Genomic DNA, 19950 nt, shown 5'->3' on the forward strand with positions numbered 1-19950 from the left:
CCATCAGCCTCAAACCAGACAGACTAACCAGCCCAGAGCATCTCAGCACTTTAACTCGGGCTACACATGTACAGACACATGAACACACTGGGCCTGGGCGATATCTAAAAATAACTGGCATGATATTTTCACAATGGCGATTATCGATTATATCACCCACACGAGTACACATGATCAGCTGCAGCTTTGACCTACGTTCTATTCTATTTTAAGTGAACATGCTTTTTTGTTTTAACCATTAACAGTTTTAATGAAAATCTTTAGTAAAACTACATATTACACAATATAGCCTAATAAGGATTATCCCAATATTGTTTGAAAACTACCTTCCCCTGGTGTTATAATAAACTTTACTGCAAACGTGCATTTATGAGCTTCTTCTGGTGCAGATTCAAGGTGACTTGCATGCTAAGAGCAGGGAGTGCTGGAGTAACTTAACACCGCAACTGGTTTCCAATGCTATGTTAACACTATATATATATATTAAAAACAAGTCATTCTCTGTCATACCAGAGCCGTTTTTATAATTTAACTAACCACTGGGCCCCACTTTAACAGTTTAATAGTAAAAGTAAATATAAAACTTGTGCATAATATTCAATACTGTTAATTATTGGGGCTCCCCGCCCGCACACTTCTTAAATGTGAATGTTTCACAAAATATTTACAAGCTGCTTGATGGTAAATTAGTCCTCTGGTTCTCTCTCAGTTCTTTTTTCAAAATGTTGATTATCACCTTTTACACCACACCATCAGCCTACCTGTCCATCTGTCAAACTACTGTGTCTTAATGATGAAATACAGCAATTACTGGGTTGCTGTTCTTCTGCAGCTTGCAGTGGCGTCAGGCCAATCAGATCAAACAATGAGCCTTTTATTATAAAATAATCTTCAGTCTGATTGACAGGACAGAGTGCTACATGTAGTAAATGCAGAGCTCAAAGGAAAGAGGCAGAAAAACTTCAAACTGTTGACTAGCACATGGTTTGCATAGCAGGTATGCTAGCTAGCTCACTAGCTACCACAGCTGTAGTTGTCAGCTATTCTAGCTCAACATTAAGCAAGTTACAGATTACATTCCTTTTAACTTTGCTAAAGTTTCAGCTGGATAAGCAATTGCACTACCTAGCTACATTATGTGCTTTATAAACTACAGACCAACCAACTGTTTCAAGCTGTTTTGCCTCTTTCATTATTGAAAGACTTATTATTTGAAGCTGTGTCAACCCTGACAGGATTAACTTCTGAACAATGCAATGCCTGCAGTCAATAATGAGACTAAACAAAAATTCTCTGCTAAAGACTTGAGAGTCGACTCACACTCGCACCAAAGTGACGTGAAGCTTGACTCACACTCGCATGCCAGAGACTCGAGATTCAGACCCCAGAGGCTTAAAACTTGAAACTCTGACAAACGCAAACAATGCTCTAAATACAGCGCTTTGTCTCAGCCCTTACCAAAAGGCCAGCCTGGAGTAAAAAATAGGCTAAAGAACTAAAAAAAAAGGTATATTTGGCTCCTAAATCCTTCACTGTCCTACATTATCAATCCTACATTATAACTACAGTGTCCTGTTGTCATTCACCACAATCTATGTTAACAGTGGGATGCAATTAAACATTGTTAACACATTCCTACGTAAAAACGATAGATTAAATAAGCGACTAATGAAGGTCAACAGTATGCAGATTATGAGAAAAAGATGACTGCACCACTGAGGACCAAGTAAAAGTTAATATATTCCCACTAGAAAATTGTGACATTTTCCAAAGAAAGAAAAAAAAAATCTGCAGGCCTCCCTTTGGCCCACTGTGCTTGCCGATATTCAGCACACTGTCAGCATTCATCTTAAGTGAGAGCCAGGGTCTAGGCTGTTAATGCAGGCTGGAGTTTCAGCAAGAGAAAAACAAGGCTACATGACAAGCTAAGGTGGTGTTGTGGATCTGCCAAAGAGCCAAGGTCAGAAACAAGGATGGGAAGCAGAGAGGACAGTTCATATTAAACCTCAAACCTCTGACTCCTTTGACTTATTCGGTGTCTCTTCCAAAACATGCCCAGCAGACGGGAAGGGTAGCTATCATAAAGACAGAAGATTGGGGCAATGATCTGGAAATGGACTTGTTTTGCTCTGATGTTGCACTGCCTTTGCAGATACTCTTGACAAATGTTGTGACTGGATTTTAATCTCCATTAATTTTTTTCTACAGGAAATTAAAGCAAGAACTTCATTATAATATTATATCAGCCGTGATCAATGAATGATAAATTTACACTGAAAGCTGTTTCAAAGTTGCTTGCTAGTCCTATCATGGACACTGTTCTCAGTAATTTCTTACAACAGCACAACTTGCAATTTTTCCCTAATATCCCCAGAATCCCAGAACAGCAAGACAACAAATTACTATCTCCAAAATATAGTGCAGTTCATTAGTCACTCAACATGTAACTCTGATACTAACTGAATTCTAGGGGATTTTTTTTGCTGCAGACACCAAGAATCTGGCTGGTTTTCCTTACTTTGATATTGTTTCTTTCATAGCAATAAAGGAGAGAGGTTAATGGGCCTCTTTCTGGCAAAAGGGTAAAGCATATCACCATGCTTCTTTCCATTAGATGAAACTTAAGTACCTCAAACAGTAAAAATATACAGCCTGCTAGGAATTCAGCCCTGACCTCCCTACCACTGAGGTAATGTAAATTAGTTTCTATGCATGTGGGAGGGAGGCAGTGCGGGTGGTCTCTCTTGACGAGAAAGACTGCAGGACTCCTAGAAACAAATAAGAACGGGCAAAGCTCAAGTAAACACTGAAAGTCATCATTTCTTTGTTTTTATTAATTTTATTCCACTGCAGTGGCCCTGTCCTATTCCAAAAGTATCTCACCCAGTGAGATTATATTTCGCTTGGCTCGCACAATGTTGTGTGCTGGAATAGTTCATATAAGAAAGGACAATAATTACACATGAAAAATGAGCAAAGCAAGGTTTTATCTATTTTTTTTCAGAGCAAAAATGCCTGTAAAACATATATTTAAGTTGCTTTGTACTAGCTGTAGAGCTATTTATAAAAATTCAGTGCAAATAAACAGTCATACGCCATGCTGTGTGATCAACAGCTCTTTCCGGTTCAGGGTTAAATGACAACATACTCCATGCAACAATAATGCAATCAGAACTCATTATATCAGTGACAAGGGGAAAATTCATCCTCACCCTCTCTGTCATTCTCCCATTGCCTCTAGGGAGCCAATGAAGGTTAATTTATTCAAATCTCCCAACCACTCATTTCTATTCCATTAAATAAAACTAATGAATCTTTGGTTAGCGTCTAATCAGCTTTATGCTGTCAGAGCCTCCAGATCTCTCCAGGAACACTGCGCCAGTACCATCTGACAGAAAGCTCACTGATAGAACCGTCTCTGAAAAGGTTACAGCAATTTCAACAGATAGGCATACATGTGTATTTGTCTATGTGCACAGAAAGCAAATTAGACAGAGAGAGAGTGAGAAGAAAAAAAGACATACAAAGAGAACACTGAAAAGCAAGATACAGACTTCTGCAGTAAGATAATGTCCTTGGCTTCTTGGCTCTCTTTCTCTTTCGGATCATGTTATATATTCGGATCATGTCAAGAGAGGCCTTAAGACACGCTATAGAATGAAAATCTTTCGCAGAATTGTCCGATTCAACACTACAAATCCTTCTGTCAAACTCGAATCCTCAAAAAAAAGATTATATTCTTAATCACCACACTGTTGGAGGGGCAAAGACTGTCTCCATTAGACAAACAACTGTCACATCAAAGAACATTTTCTAGCAAGTCCTGCGGAGATTCCCACAGATATGCGATGTGTTAAATGCCAGCATTCAATTTAAACATCTATTATCATTACGTGATGCATAAATACAGACACAGAAACCTCCCACAGGTCCAAACACTAAGGCACATCAGTACAGACACCATTATTATTATGTGCGATTATTCACTGAAGACACAGGGCATGTTGGGTTCTCACTAAAACACCTGATTTGATAAATCAAGTCCGTTTCTCTGTTAAGGAAGACAGCTTGTGAGTGAAATTAAGTGTTATTGTGTAGGGTTGGAACAAATGCTTGTGGATCTTAATGACTCGAGTTGTGGATGAGGGAAGGAGTAGGAAAGTTCATTGTTTATAGGCAACACTGCAACCACAATCTACTTTCTTCTGTGTGTTGAAACCATTTAAAAAATTTGACAAATTTTAGAAGACTTTTGAAAAGATGATTAAAAACAGGAGCTATGGTCACAAAAATGTGTTGGTGGTACTCAGCAAACAATTTATTGTCCGACTGACTTTCTATAGTCTCTCTTGATTGCTGTGGGATGCTATTTTAACATAAACCTCTTTATTTCCATTTACCAAAAAATCCCTAAAGAAAATCAGGCTGCCAAACAAATGTGGTGAGCCTTTAAAACAAAACCAAGCTGTAGCGTGAGTCTAGAGGAACACAAAATACAAATAGCTGTAAACCACTGAGAGCCACTGGAATGCCACAAACTAAACAAGCTGGTGCAGGCTGTCTGCATCGGGTCTTATTCCTGCTGCACTCAAAGCCATTCACTTTAACATCTTACCTGTTTAATTCAACTCATTTAAATAGAATCCTAATAATAATAATAATAATAATAATAATGACACAAAAAAAAATCACTGGTGTGGATTGCGTGTTGAGTTAAGTACTGTGGTCTGATTTATCATCCGCGTTTATTATTAGCCTTCTCTTTTTTAATGACACTTATAATACCTAATGCAGGCTGAATGTGTTTATCGCAATTTCTAATGGGGACAAATATCCATCTAATCCAGCACAGATGATTAGAATAGCAGACATAGCGATGTGCCACAAATAAACCCTGGCTGACTACGCGCAAGTGATGCCAATCACTAGAGTCTGTGATAGGGCTTATTCCTCTGTGTGGATGCGACAGGACAAGATTGTCTAAAGGGAGCACAATCTCCTCCACGGTGGATGAAAAATACTGCTTGATAAATTGATATGACAGGCAAGAGGATTTCATTTTCAAGACAATGATGCACTTAAACATGGTAAACCAAATCCTGCCAAACAGATTAAATCAGGAGAAGGAAAGAGTGAGTGTGTGAGTATGAAATTTCCTTCTTTCCGTCTCCTGGTTTTTATATAGGGCTGAATCAGAGGCTAAAATCCTTGAGTCTAAATATAAGCCCCAAAGTCATTAGATACACAGGAAATAGACAAAAATGTTAAAAGGACTGTTTGAAATAGAGTTCTATTTGAGGCTATTTCTGGCTGCAGATATTAGTCCCTGTGAGGAGAAAATAAGCAGCTTCTTCATCTGCATGAGAGCCTGATATTTTAATGCCACAGACTCCCTCAGAGTGCAGACATCAGTCAAACGTCCTCTCTGATGGTCCTCCAACAAATCTCCATGTGCGTCTCGAAAGGAGGCGTCCAGGTGGACGACAGCCCCGACAGAAGAGTAGTCTAGTGAAGGGTCAAGCGCATGTTTTTTTTCCTTATTTTTGAAGTATAAAGTGGGTGCCTGGTCACTTCTGTATAAGAGCTAGTTAGTTGCGCTACAGAGCAACCTGGGATCCCCATCAAGCCAACTGAAAAATCTGCCTAAACCCCTTAAACTGCAAGGGACCACATGTGAACCCACACTTCAATTCATCACTCTCACGGCTATATAACATAATTAATTTCCCAATAATTTGCAGTAATATTGCATAATCTAAAGATTAATAAGCTTACATTGAAAGCCCTGACACAATTTGTACTTTGTACATTATTACTGTACCTATTTTCTCACAATTAATTGCCAATACTTAATCCAGGCGAGTTGTTTGTGCTGTCTGATTGACAATGCAAGTGCTCTTGCATTTGTGAGAAGATCAAACTCAAATAGACAAGCAACAAGAGTACAAGGCAGAGTCACCTAGAATTCCTGGCGGGTAAACTGATTTCTGTCTACTAGCTTGCATTTTTCCTTCAGATGTTGTTTTCACACAAACACTTTCACATGTTACATATAAATATAAGTTTGGATGCACTTTACATGATGTAGTTATCCTAACCCTGAATGTGTTTCATATCTCTGCTTGTCAGTTTGGCTGTAACAAAACAACTTAAATTACTGCCATCTCAGAAGTCTTTCTCAAAGCCTCTTATACATCTCCGCTTGTGATTATTACAACTGTGTCAATGTAAAAATGAATAAATAATGAAATGTAGGAGTTACTTAAACTCAAAAACCCATGTTTCTGCAGCACTATAGTTTGTGTAAAAGATATTTAGACTTTGTCTGTTGACTTCAAAGGTTCTGTGTATTCAACTGAATGTATGATTTCAAACAACTAAAAAAACTATGAATTTTGGGTTTTGGGTCATACCACACACTACTACCAGTGAGCAGCTCTTGTTGACGAATGTACATAAATGATTCAGTGTCTTATTGACTGTGGTGCATTTCTCTGACTGGGCTGTTCTCTCCCAGTGCAATCTCTCCAGTGTCACTCCCACACACGGGCGACACCCGCATGTAGAGCTCAGCCTTAATGAAATGTTGTGCCTCACTTGAGAATGCTTAAGTAGCTGTGGGAGAACGGAGCCAGTGCAGCACTTTATTTGGTTACTGGCTTGAAGGAAAGTAGTTAAAAGGCTAGTACTTTGCAGACCAGCAAAAAGCCTGGACAGAGTAGGGTGAGTGGCAATTCCCAAGGATGCTGCTCCGATATCCAGGAAATATATAAAGAAGGAGCCCAAAGTAGGTCACAAAAAACCTCTAGATCTCGTCTTGAGCTCCACATGGACCATGTGGAGAGATGAAGGGGATAGAGCAGTGAGCCATGTCTGAATCCACACACTAAACAGGAGACCACAGACAGCGGGGTCCAGAACCAATGAAGCGTGTTCAGCAAAACCTCTTCGTAACAGTGAACCACAGAAACTAAATTAGTCAACCATATCTGAGGCGACATGAAAAGACTTTAAAACCAAACAAATCATCAGTGTAATGGAAAAGATTTAGAGACAGGCTGTTGGGGAGGAGGTAATAATACTGCTTTTCTTTCTAAGAGTGCGGCCACAGAGCTTAGTGAAGGGGAATAAAAGTTAAGTATTCAAAATGATTCAAAACGCCCAAGGTGTAGCTCACCCACCAGCAGAGAAATGTAGCACAAGCATAAAATAAAGAACCAATCTGGTGGTTTAGCTTCAGTCAAAAAGCTACGTTTCCAACCACACAGAATAAAAATGAATATGTTCTCTGACTCATTCCATGGAAAAGAGGGGAGAGGGCAATTGAATCATCTCTCTAATGAGACCTCGGGAACTAAACAAACAAAACTTTACCAAGCCTTGGGGAAACTAAAAGACTACTATGTCAAATATGTTAGTCAGCTTAGAACCAGCTGCAGCGGAATTAAATCTGCGTATGCCACACATTTGGCATTTTCACTGTGTCCACCAGCCTGACTAATGCCTGATTCGTCAATGATATGGGTCTGCTCAGTTGTTTGTTTCTTCATCCTTTCTTTCTTTCTTTCTTTCTTCCCTTCTTTCTTTCCAATTCTTTTCTATTCTTTAATCTTAGGTAAGGCTGTAATAATGACTACTAATTATGACTGACATTACTTATTAGTAACAGACTCATTAAGTCTCAATTTAAATAAATAAATAAATAAATAAAATTTTATTTACAATTATTTATCTGTCACTGGGAGATTGTGAGCTCAGTCCCCAGCAATGCCACAGCCTTGCATTGGCTGGGAGTCCAATAGAGCGTAACTGGCCTTGCTCTCATGTAATAGAACTGGCCACAGCACTCTCCTCCAAGGTGTGTTGAGCTATACGTTGCATCCCAGCTTTGTAGCATCATGTGACTGGGGGACACCTAGCTAGCAGGGTGGAATTAGCAATGACCATATGTTGTGTTTATATATTATTTAAGTCTTTTTAAAGGCTATTTCGGAACCTTTGCCACCTGTGGCCAAAAGTCTAAGAGCGCATAACTGGCCTCACTCTCTCTGGGTGAGCTGGATGGCCCTCTTTCTCCCTCACTGAGGGCATCTGTTAGCTGATGTAACAGAATTGGCAGTTATCGTTCTCTTCTGAGCACGATTAGCCGTCCAGTGATGCTGCATTAGTGGCAGTTCGAAAAGATGCTGCGGATGGCTTCACACGTCTCCTGTGTTAGCCTTCTCCCTGCCAGCTTGGTAGCATTGTGTGATTGGGTGGGATCTAGCTTACGAGTGAAATTGGCAATGACAACTGTCTTCTTTTAAACTCTTGTTATTCAATTCATCATCAAAATAACTGGGAGATCACTTAGGTGAAAAACCTCAGCATGTCAAAAGTCAGTCCTAGCATGGCTTCATTTTCAGCTCTTTCTTTTAAAGCAGTGAAAGTTTGCAGAGTATCTGGAAGGGTTCATAAGCTCCCCCTGATCACCATTTTATTCCCCTTTTCGCTCTCTCACCCAGGCTTTCAGAGGAAGATGTGTGGCACAAATGCAGTGTGACAATACAAGGTCATGTGACCATCTGTTCATTTACATTTGGACGACTCTGCGTTCCCAGCTGTTTGCCCCTTTCGGTGCCATGCGTCGGGTCTGCTTGGGCAAGAGGGAAAGAAATCAAATCAAATGACATGCAACAAATCTGATTTCTCCCCAACAGTTCCACATGAAAATGTGTCTCTGTCTGTGCAAAGCACTGTGGCAGGCACAGGCAGCCCTTTCAGACACAGTAAGGTCACTTGGGCCATTAAAGCTATAAAGGACGGGGCCAATTAGCCTGGTCATGGATTACAGTTTAGTAAAGCTCTGAAATGAAATCGAGCCAGCAGTCCATAACAGCACAATAATAAAGAGGGCTAGCAGGATGGGTCAGTACAACTGCACTGTGAAAACATAATACACCCAGTGAAACTAACAACACAAATCACAGCTCTGCAATGCAGCTGTGATGGAAATTTGATTGTTATATTCACTTGTTTATTCCCCAGTCGGTCCTTTCAAAGAGGTCTGGCAGTGATGTTTCTTATTACACAAGGTCAAGCACATTATGAAAAAGTCTTCTGGCCACACATTTTCAGGTGATCCAAGAATTTTTCACCTGATTAAGTATTTTCTTCAAATAAAAAAAATGTTAAAAACAAAATATTCACAATATTCAACTAACATACATATCAAAAAATCTCCAAAGTGGTAACTTCACAGGAGCATGAAAAAATGTTCTTAACTTTGAATGGAAGACAATGGAATGTTTCTGTCCCAAGTAATTTAGAGCATTTCTATTGCTCTATTAATCGTGAAACTTTCTCAATACTTTAAACAGCTTCCTACAAATTATGTGAAACACATCAAGTTCTTATGTGATTTTGTGACCACAAATAACAAGTAAATTCATGATTTTACTTGTGTAGATAGGGGAAAAAAAGTTCTATTTCTATCTATGGATACCCAAGTGTATGTTCTATCCATGTGTATATGCAACAAAAGTGTTTGAAATAACTAATTCCAAACTTTTAAGCATGAGTGTTTTGACTCTTACTGAGCAAAGATAATTATAAATCATACACAATACTGAAAGACTGGCACACTTTGAGAAGAAGAACTATGCTCCCTCTCAACTCAGGATGAAATAACCAGAACAGCAGCGTGCAATGCAAGCCCATTGGGGCAAACAGTTCTTCTAGTTATATTCACTTACACCTGTGCCAGTGCAACAGCGGCACCATCATGGCACGCAGAACACAAAGAAGCTATTATCTCTCCAGAACATCTGAGATGCAATGAACTGAAGCTGTTTGGATTCGGATTCTTCTAATAGCACGATTCAAAAGAAAAAAGCGAACCCAGTGGAAGATATTTGCATATCCTAGAGTTGCAGGTGTGCTGAAGTGAAAACAATATTTTACATGTTTGAACGTCAGTAAATGAACGGAGACCGCTCCGGTGTACTACCGTCTCCCACACACTTCTAAATATACATGGATTAGAGTGAACGGGTTTGAAACAGACAGCAAAGTGAGTAGTCCTCATTTGTGCGTTGACAGTTTTCCAAACTGAACGGATGAAAGCAGTAGAGGTGTACCTATTTTTAAGACTTATCCGATTTAGATTTCTTTGCAGCCAAATCGGCTATACTGGCTATACAGTCAATTCCAGAATAATTGGTAGCCTTCATGAAAATGAGCTAAACCAATGTGTTAAACAGACCACACATAAATGCGTGACATTTCATGCTTAAACAAATGGGTAAGCTGCATATTTTTATTTTACACTGTGTTTTGGAACATAAAAAATGTTGTCAAAATATTAAAATTTTTCAAAATATTGGCACCCCCATCACTGATATTTAGTAAAGCCTCCCCTGGCATGAATAACACCACAGAGTCATTTTCTGAAATGTTTAACAAGGTGAACACTTGTTGAGGGACCTTGGACCACTCCTCCACGTGGAATATTTCCAGTTTCTTGATATATTCGGGGCTTCTCTTATGGATTGCCCTTCTTAGTACATACCACAGGTTTTCAACAGAGTTCAAATCTAGAAACTGAGAAGATCATTGCAAAAATCCAAAAATCAGCTGATTCAGATCATTTATCACCAGAATGGCAAAGCTAATGAAAAGGTGGGTAAGTTTCAGAAAGGAAAAAAAGTGTAATAACAACCTGGAAATCCCATCCACACTGCTGTAAGCTGGTATGAGCATTTCATTACTTTTAAATTGGATCAAATGTTTAAACTCAAAGCAGTAACAATTTCATGGAATGAAAGCTGTAATGCCAGTTTGGAGCATAGTTTGCTTCCACTTGAGCAAATAACGACTGATTACAGAGACACTGGCAAAAGTTAAACGGGGAAGTCATTATTGTGTAATCACATCCTTAGGGAGTGAAAGAAATGTTCCCAAAATTTCTCCAAATCCTCTTACAGTCCTCTGTCCCATAACAGCTGGGCTGAGGTCTGCTCGTTCTCTCCATTAGACGACAGAAGCAAGTTAATCCATGTTAAATTACAACAAATCTGCCCACACAGTTGATGCTCTCACCAGTAGACCATAAAGAAATCATACTGCACAGACAGGACTGCCATCTCTTCTGCAATAAACAATGTTTGTATCCACAGACTTATCACACAAGCAGGTCGTATCCTACAGATAGTGTCCTCTGATTTCTCCTTCCTCAGACACTTTCTCTATCACTAGAGAAACATAATTTCCTGTCAAAATATCTGATCTATCAGAGACAGAGAGATCAGAATCAGAAGTGTCTCAACATTACTGTCAGGACATGCGCTTGCTTATGGCGTAAAATACTTCGTGTTTAGAGTAGGATGTGGAAATTAGTTATTCTGCTCACACAAGAGAAGCAAGAACTACTCTTAGAAAGCAGTTTCCTTTTTATTCCAACCCTTTAAGCCTTACATAGAATTCTGTGGAGACTCAAATTCGTGGATTTGTCAAAAAGCTGCACTCATTGAATGAGTTTTAGTACCAATATCTATAAAGTTGTGACAGCTACACAGGCTAATTCAATAATACTGGCCTAGCCATGATACAAGAAATATAGTTTATTTTACGAAACAAAAGCTTGTAAATGAAGCTCTCGTTTGGCACGTAAAATAACAGCAACAAAATGATGAAAATGATTAGGAAGATGGGATAATGAGAGTCAGTTGTCCACTGCATCTAGTCTCAGAAATATCTTATATAAAGATGAAAAATAGCAATGGCTTTAATGGTTAAGGCTGTAATGGTTTCTTCTACAGGATTGTGGTTAATTAATTATTTTGAACTGTTAACAGCGCTAATTATTTAGCTGCGTAATTCCTGTACACCAATGTGCGGGTGCTTTAAGGCTATTTAAGGATATATGAGCCTCATTTACATTAAATGTTTGAAATAACAAAGTGCACTGTTTCTCAGTTGAAGCATATATTTTTCATTCTAAGCATCTAAGATGTTCCTGTAACTCAAAAACAGCATTTAAGCAGGTGCACAGATATACCTTCCCCTTTTTTCAGAATTATAAAAGGTGTAATTCTCCTGTAGATTGACATTTTTAATATTTTATTCCCACTGTTTAATATGTAGCATGGAACTATCAGCAAGCATGCGACTTAGGAACTTAAGAAAAGCCTACTTTGCCTCATTGTCCTTTCTTCAGAGACGTATGTCTCAATAAGCATCAATTTCACAGTAACTAACAGTATGCCACTCATTCCTATCCAGAGTTTCGACTGGGGGCAAAGCCTTAAATGAGCATCGTCATTTCTGGAAATGGTAGGCTGATGCACTTCACCCCAATGAGATGCAGAAGGCCTTCCTTAAAAATTCTGTATCTCCTTCTCTCACATAAAACACTAATAAGCAGCGCGTGAACCCCCTCACAATACAAATGTGAATCACAAAGAGAAATAAACTGTCTCAGTGTTGAGATGGGATTTGATTCACGAGTAACACCAGTACTTTTTGGGCTTCTATTATAGCTATTATAAAACATGACTATAATCCACCTTTGTGACAGGTGCCTTATGAGGCAGCTAGCTACCATCACATTGCGATTTATGGTTACACAGAAGCGCATGCATGAGGTAGCGAAGAATAGCCAGACTTCCTTTTAATTGATTTCCCCAGCTGTGGTGTCAGCCCTTGGGGAGCAGATCCACAGGCATGCATTGCACCAAAGTCACATACAGCACACCAACAACCTATTTAGGGCACAGAAAGACAACAGCTATAGCAAACCTTTGTCTCATGTCATAGAAAATAACACCTACTATAATCACTGTCTATTTCAGTACTGCACCACTGCAGGAAATTAGAAAACCAGTGACAAGACAACTACTTATTATACAGCTCGGGTGTACGTGTTTAAAATGGTGGGTGGGAACATGAATGCATAAGTGGCGTGATATGGACGACCTTCTGGAAATAAGGTAATGAACAGCAGGGGTGGGAATCACTAGGCCGCGCAACACAAAATTATCATGACAAAATTATTACTTGACACGTCATGATTCTACAGCAGTCTTCTTGATATGCCATGTATTGCGATAGGACATAAACTGTAATTGATTATTTTCATTAGATCAAGGGCCTCCATGTATTAATACTGCTTTGTTACCCAAAATATCGCAACACTGTGCTGTATCGATTTTTTTCTCCCGCTTTTAATGAACAGCCAGTCACAATAAGAGGCAAACTATAGATTTTCAAAGTGTAACAAAACTTCAAATAGGTTTCTGTAATGTTTAATGTATAAGCTTGTAAACTGAAGACTGAAGAAGCTTAAGATTATTTTAGAAAATGCTATTAGAGACCTAATTTGGTACCATCTTTCATTATGCATCAGCCAAACTGCATCCAAAAGAGAGCTTTTCAAGTTTAAGGAGCAGCCAAAAGCGCAATGACCTCATTCAGAGCAGATTACTCAGTCTGAAGGTAAAAGCAATGGACAAAAGTCTGCCCTGGGCCCTGCAGGCTGTTGTGACAAAAGGAAGGAACAGTGACAGTTGGCATCAAGTCTCTTTTTCTCTTTTTTTCAGTTGCAGCAATGAGGCACAAACTAAAATAATTAACACTGACAAAAATCTTGTAAAAATAGGAGTCTGCACGAAAGCCTGTCAAGCTAACATAAACTTTGTCTAACTGAATCTTGTACTTTTAATGCTCTCCTTGTGTAGCCCACACACTAGCACATCATCAACGGCTTCGGGCAGGACAAGCGTCATAGTCACTGACCAGCTACGAAACGCATTCTGAGTTCTTTGAACCAAATAGGGGAAGCCTTAGCCAATCACAGACAAGGGTCAAGCAGCGTTACCAAGGCAACACCAGCTTTCATGAAGTTTAAAGTGACAAGTGGGCAGTTTTCAGCAGTCTGGCTGATCGTTTGAAGATCCATCAGCCACCTGCCTGACACAACCAGGTGCAAACTGACTCTTTTCCTCTACAGACCATTCTCAAGGTGATCGGACTTGGCTTGTTTTTTGTTTCTAACATCCCGGAGAAGCTCATTAGATGTAAGAAAAGAAAAGACAAACTGGAGGAGAGGCTGAAAGATGCTAACGAAGGCCAGTCGGTCACAAAACAAAGCTTTGTTTTTGACTGCAGCATAGCACAGAGCACCATCATCAATTTTAGCTCTAACGATCGGAGGCACAGAGCAGTATAATGGTGCTCACTAATGCACACACACAAAGATTTGACGGGATCAGTGTCCAACACTGTTTCTCTGGACTACATCCGTCTGCCAGCTGGGCCAAAGTGTTGCTCTCGCCTCTTTAACATTCAGCCTATCAGATATTTCTCTCGAAAGCTCAGAGAAGAGTAAATCCTTTACCCAATCTGGCTGCTCTCCTGCGAACTAATGAGAAGCTGGCTTTCTGCCTGTACATGACAAATCTTCAAACACCTTTGCGAGTTTGCCCGAGGGGCCCTTTTACCGGCACATTCCCTAGAGGACTGGAGATGCCCAACACATCACTCAAATCACATGAGTGTCCTGTACAAAAAATGTCACCCTTCTAACATCAAAGGTAACTCAAATTCACCTATCCACTGTCAAACAGTCTAGATCTGTGTATGGGTAAAGTAAGCTGAACTGTCATGCTACTAGTAGTGGGTGGTACTGGCAAAAACTTATATCATGGCATAACTACAATTTCAGACCATCCCAATATATAGGTTTTGCAAAAGTTTCAGGTACCCAAACACATTGTTTAAAACAATTTATCTTGGCAATGAAGGTGTTTTGCTTATTGAAACCCTATATATGATAGGAATAAATGTACAAAGGCAACATAGTAAAAAGTTTTTTTTTTCTCCAGACAGTTATTACATGCTGCTTCACACTCATACCACTGTGAATCACAATTTCATTCTCATACATGATGACTACAGTTGTTTGCACTGCCACACACACTTATGCATATTGCCTGCCCCTACATAAAATGTATACGGCTTGTATATTGTGTATTGTCTGTAGATAATATATACACTGTCTGTATATCACTTGTCCATATATAGTCTGAATATTGCTTGTTGACTGTGTATACTGTGTATGTTGTATAGTGTGCATTGTCTGTAAATCATTTGTACATTGTTTTTATGCTGCATTTGATACTAGAGAGATACAACGGCTGAAATTCCTTGTGTGTGTCAACATACTTGGCCAATAACTCTGATTCTGAAAAAGTATGTTTTACTTTGAAAAAAGAAGCTGATATCTTGTCAGGTTGTTTGAAGAACAAAGTTCTGTTCCAGATTTCTCCTGGACCCCACCAACCATTACACTGATTGATTAAATTCCATTACTAGCACACTTGATTTAACATAATGAAGCATTGATCAGCCAAACCAGGTACTGGATGATAACCACAAGTAATACTGGGCTGCCATGAGGAGAGGCCACTACTACATGCTACTATTATCTTCTGTAAAAAAAAAACATTGACAGTCTGGAACAAACACTCCTGCCTATCAGAGGTACATGGCAGCCTATCTCTATGACTCGCACATGCAACAAAAAACCAGTTATGTCGTCAGATGATTACTAACTAAATCTGATGTGCAACTGTCTACGAAACAAACACTAAAAAAGCATCCCTAATTTAATTCTATGCCTGGTCAACAAAACAACTTAAGACACCAACAACTTAGGATAATTAGGCCACTGCACAAACAAACCCTGTGTGCTTCCCCTGGCCACCCTCCATCTGCAGAGGACAGATGAAAGGCCTACTGACAAATTTCAAATGTTATTCAGTTCTTTCTGATTTGCTTACAATTCTGTTGTGGGTCACACACCAGTAGACAAAACTCTTTGGAAAGCTCATTGGCAGAAATCCTAGTATGTACCTGCATTGGTTAAACAAGCCGAATCGGATCCATTAACATGACAACTGCAGGTGCCCCTGTCGACCTCACTATTAATTATCTGGTCTTACAAGAAGATTAGGACAGGAGGGAAAAAAAAAATAAAAAATCAGGCGAGAGAAAATAACACAGCAAGACTTGACTGTGGATCCCTACTTTAATCAGCAGCGAAGAGTAAACAGAAAGAGAAGACTAATGCGTGAGGTGCCTGCCAGCGTCAGTCCGCCACTGACTGAGTCTGGCTCTTCTTTCCCCCATCCATCTCCATCACCACCGGCAGGCCCTGCTGGAGGCTGCAGCTTTCAGGAGCTAGAAGGGTGGGCAGCTTTGGTGAACGGTGGGAGGAGGGACACCCGACCGCTTGCGAACACACACTCTGCTCGCCGTCTGTTCAGAAGGTCCCTTTTACAGCGGGCAGCCTGACGAGAGGAAAGAAGGGATATCTTCAGCTGCTTTGCCGCTCACCACTATTAAAATTTAATCCCTCAAAGTGGGCCAAAGCAAACATTTGCTTGGAAGGAAAGAGACTGATGCAGAGCTGTCACTGTCTCAGCAGTCCACACTCAACAAAGTGCATTGTATTCTCGCCCACGCACTGAAACGTAAAGACACGAACGCATTTGCCCGAAGGTCATCCGCATCATTCCAGCATTCAATCAAAAAGAATTCTTGTTTCAACATTACTTGCAGTATTAAGCAAACGGCACTGAAAGGAAATAAGAGTTTATCTCCAAGAAAATGACAAAATAAATAAATAAATAAATGGGCCAATGCTAAGCGCTCTGACAGGAAGAAAAACTCTCTGAACGAGTGCACTGAGCACAGCCTATGAAATAAAGAAATAAATAAATGAAGAAAAAAATAAAAAGCACCTCTGAGAAATCAAAGCAGTTTAGAAAAGGACTTTTGGGAATCTTGTACTTACCTTGTAATGCACCGAACAGCTTATCTATTTGAGGAAAGGTATTCAATTTTACAAGAGAGTAAAGAGGTTTATATCTTTTGAAAAAGAAACAAGAAAGCCACATCGACACTTATCACTCAGATGAGGGGGAAAAAAAACAAGCTTATAAAGCTTACGCTGTCTCTGCACAATGCATAGAGGTAATAAGGGAAAACACGATGGATGGCTTGTTTATGACACTTTCAGACAGCAAAAAGAGAGAAGCTCATACGCCGGCACCTACTGTAGGAAGCATTAATTCCCTATTGGTCAGATTACCTTGAACTGATTCAGGAATTCTGTGCGACAAGCATTTCTACTTCATATCTGCTATAAACAGCGAACCAAGTAGGAGGCAAAAAGAAAAATGACTGTATCTGTGATACACAAACTAATGGCACACTAGAGATGTCAACAGTAACAGTACCATAATAGCCCTATAAAAATGGCATAACCTTAATACCACCATGAAGCCCTGCCATTTCAACTGCTTCAATTATACATTTTTTCATTACAGAGGCAGCGTTGTTTATGTATGCTAATAGTCCCATTCTAAAGTACATAATTACTGTGTCCATTACTGACCAACTGTTCGACAAACAAGATGAAAAAAGGTCAGGGCTTTTAATAATCTGAGTGCAACTGAGGCGTGTTTCTAAAACCTAATCAGAGCGAATTTCACTCTGTATTTCTAATGTAAGCTTTGATCTGCTTAGTCTTCAGATGATCACGTCTTACTGATACTGCGCAGCTGCACTCCAGGATCACTGCTTAAATGTTTTATCTATTGAGACAAGCTAAGCACTTCCAGAAAGACCACTCCAAATATTCCTTTAAAAGAACTGGGTGGATTCTAGTACACCTAAGACACTTCAATGAAACAGAGATTATTAAGGCTGGTCTTGATGATTCTATGAGTAAACCTGTTGAATGTTTGTATGTTTACAGTTGCTGCATTTCTCCGCAAAGTTGCCTTTGGCTTTAGTTATGGGCTTCCCTGTACGAATAATGTTTAGCCTGAATAACAGGATTGTGTATGCCTGCGCATCTGTTTAGCACAACATTAACGAATACGCCAACACATCAGCTCAAACACTCGTTGCAGCTGTAGTGAGTTTGCATGGTAATTTTACACTCATGCACGATTGATGTGTGTTTTTCTGCTCGTAATCTTTCTCGGCAGCCATTTGTGAACCAAAAAGAATGAATAATTAAAGTTGTATTTGTTTCTACAGAACTGCCCCACCCAGGTCGTAAATCACAACCAAATAAATGAAAACAAATTGCTTAGAAATAAGGAACCAGGTCCTTTCGAGAGCCCAAACGTGGGCTTCTTGACGCTTTTCCTCGAGTGATGTTTTCATCAGCACCTTCATTCCTCCAATCTGACAGGCCCACCGGCCTCCAGGGTGACATCAGCCCCAGACATCTGTCAGTACAAGCCGCCACCATTTGTCAGGAAACAGTTTCTCTGCAATTCAATGATTCTGTGATAAATCGCTGTGCTAAAAGCCACAGACAAAACAACAACCTTGTGGGACTGAATTTTTTAAGGATTAACTAAGCAGCATGCTGAAACACTCTCAGTGCACAGCTGTGAGTGACGTCACACTGAAATGAAATGATTCCACCACAATAAGGATGTTCCACAAGATAAAGTTTCCAACTAAGCAATGAGGGTCTTTATAAGCTAAAAGGAATTCTGTCTTATGACAAGATCAATTCAATGTGAAATCCAAGGGCAAAGACGCACTGACACAGGCTGAGTCGAAAAGACTTTGAGAGAACGGGTTGGGTTTCATTTTTCAATGCTCTTTGCAGATCAATAGTCAAGTCAACTGTCATATTCCCATATTTCCAGTGAGTAAGAAGAAGTTCAGGAGGGACACATAACTGAAACTTCTTTATAAAAACAGCCAGTACAACAGGAGATCTGGGTTATCAGACTAAAATAAAAATAAACGAATGCAAGACAGTGAGTCAGGCTCAGTGACGTCTGTTGAGAGCTGAAGTTAGAACAGTCTAGTGCCACATCAAAATAAACTTCCACTGGGGCACTCATCTTTTAGCCTTTAGCAGACTGCACACAGTAGATGTCAATGTAATCCACAATTAGCCGGAGAGTAAAAGGCCAAAAACATCTGGTCAGGCATCTGCACAGCTGTTTCATAAAGGTGATCAATGGACGTCAGATTCGGTCACCTCCTCCAACTTTTAATCACAGGAGGTGCAAACCTGAGGGCCAAGTGCATGGAGCATCTCATTGGGAAAGGTATTTCAGACTCAACTCAGCAGACAAGATGAATGTGCTGAGGATGCTGAGGGGCTAGCGGCTCGGCTGGCTGGGCTGCTCTGTGGCGCTCCTGGAGCCCAGCCCAGACCCGTCTTAATGCAGCGCCGCTCCGCTGAACACGCTAACACTCCAGGAGAAGAGGAACAGATTTCACTGAGCATATGGGAGCTTGACGGGATTCAAATAAGCAGGCCATTGGCGGTGCCCTGCTTACCTGTGGAAAACAATTAATCCTCCCCTTTCCCTCTTTGTCACTGACAATAGTGTAGATCAAGGGGAAAAGAGAGAGGCAGTGTGAGGGAGAACAATGAAATAAAAGGGTTGTTTTGAAAGGAATGAAAGGAAGGACAGAATATAACCTATTCCTGTTTTCACTCACATCACGCACATGCACTTCTTGTGACCTTTTCTTGACCCTAGAGTCTTCATATTATCTTGGCTGCGTGAATAAAAGCAGCACACTGCTACAAAAAAAAGTATGGTACGCACAGTAGTTGAACAAAGGCATGACTATGAGCTGGCATGAGCTGTCAAGGAAAATTATAGACTGGTAAATGCTAAAAGAATTACAATGTACATAGAAGATCACATGGAAATGAGAAAGTACATGGTTGCATACCACCCTATATTAACGACTAATTGAACTGGCCTCCAACAATGGCTGAATAATTTTGATTCACTCATCTGTAAACACTGATGAACCACTGACGAAGAGTGCCGACAGAAATGAGAACTATAATGGATTTCCAGTCACGAAAGGCTATTCTGGGTCATTTCCATCAAAACTGATTGGAACCATTGTGGA

The 19950-nt window shown here is 39.9% G+C and overlaps 1 protein-coding gene across 9 annotated transcripts in view; it reads right to left on the reverse strand.

Moving 5' to 3' along the window:
• Positions 1 to 19950, reverse strand: part of enox2 (ecto-NOX disulfide-thiol exchanger 2) — a 262213-nt gene that overhangs the window by 147680 nt on the left and 94583 nt on the right. The window contains exon 1 of one of the 9 annotated variants that reach the window (XM_036575630.1): positions 16143 to 16319. The exons of the other annotated variants lie outside the window; for them this stretch is intronic. Coding sequence (XP_036431523.1) covers positions 16143 to 16167 — 25 coding nt within the window. The 5' untranslated portion in view covers positions 16168 to 16319. Of the gene's footprint in view, positions 1 to 16142; positions 16320 to 19950 lie in introns of those variants that run through there. 9 annotated transcript variants of the gene reach the window in all.

Source organism: Colossoma macropomum, unplaced genomic scaffold, assembly GCF_904425465.1.
Source record: "Colossoma macropomum unplaced genomic scaffold, Colossoma_macropomum, whole genome shotgun sequence".
Lineage (NCBI taxonomy): Eukaryota > Metazoa > Chordata > Actinopteri > Characiformes > Serrasalmidae > Colossoma > Colossoma macropomum.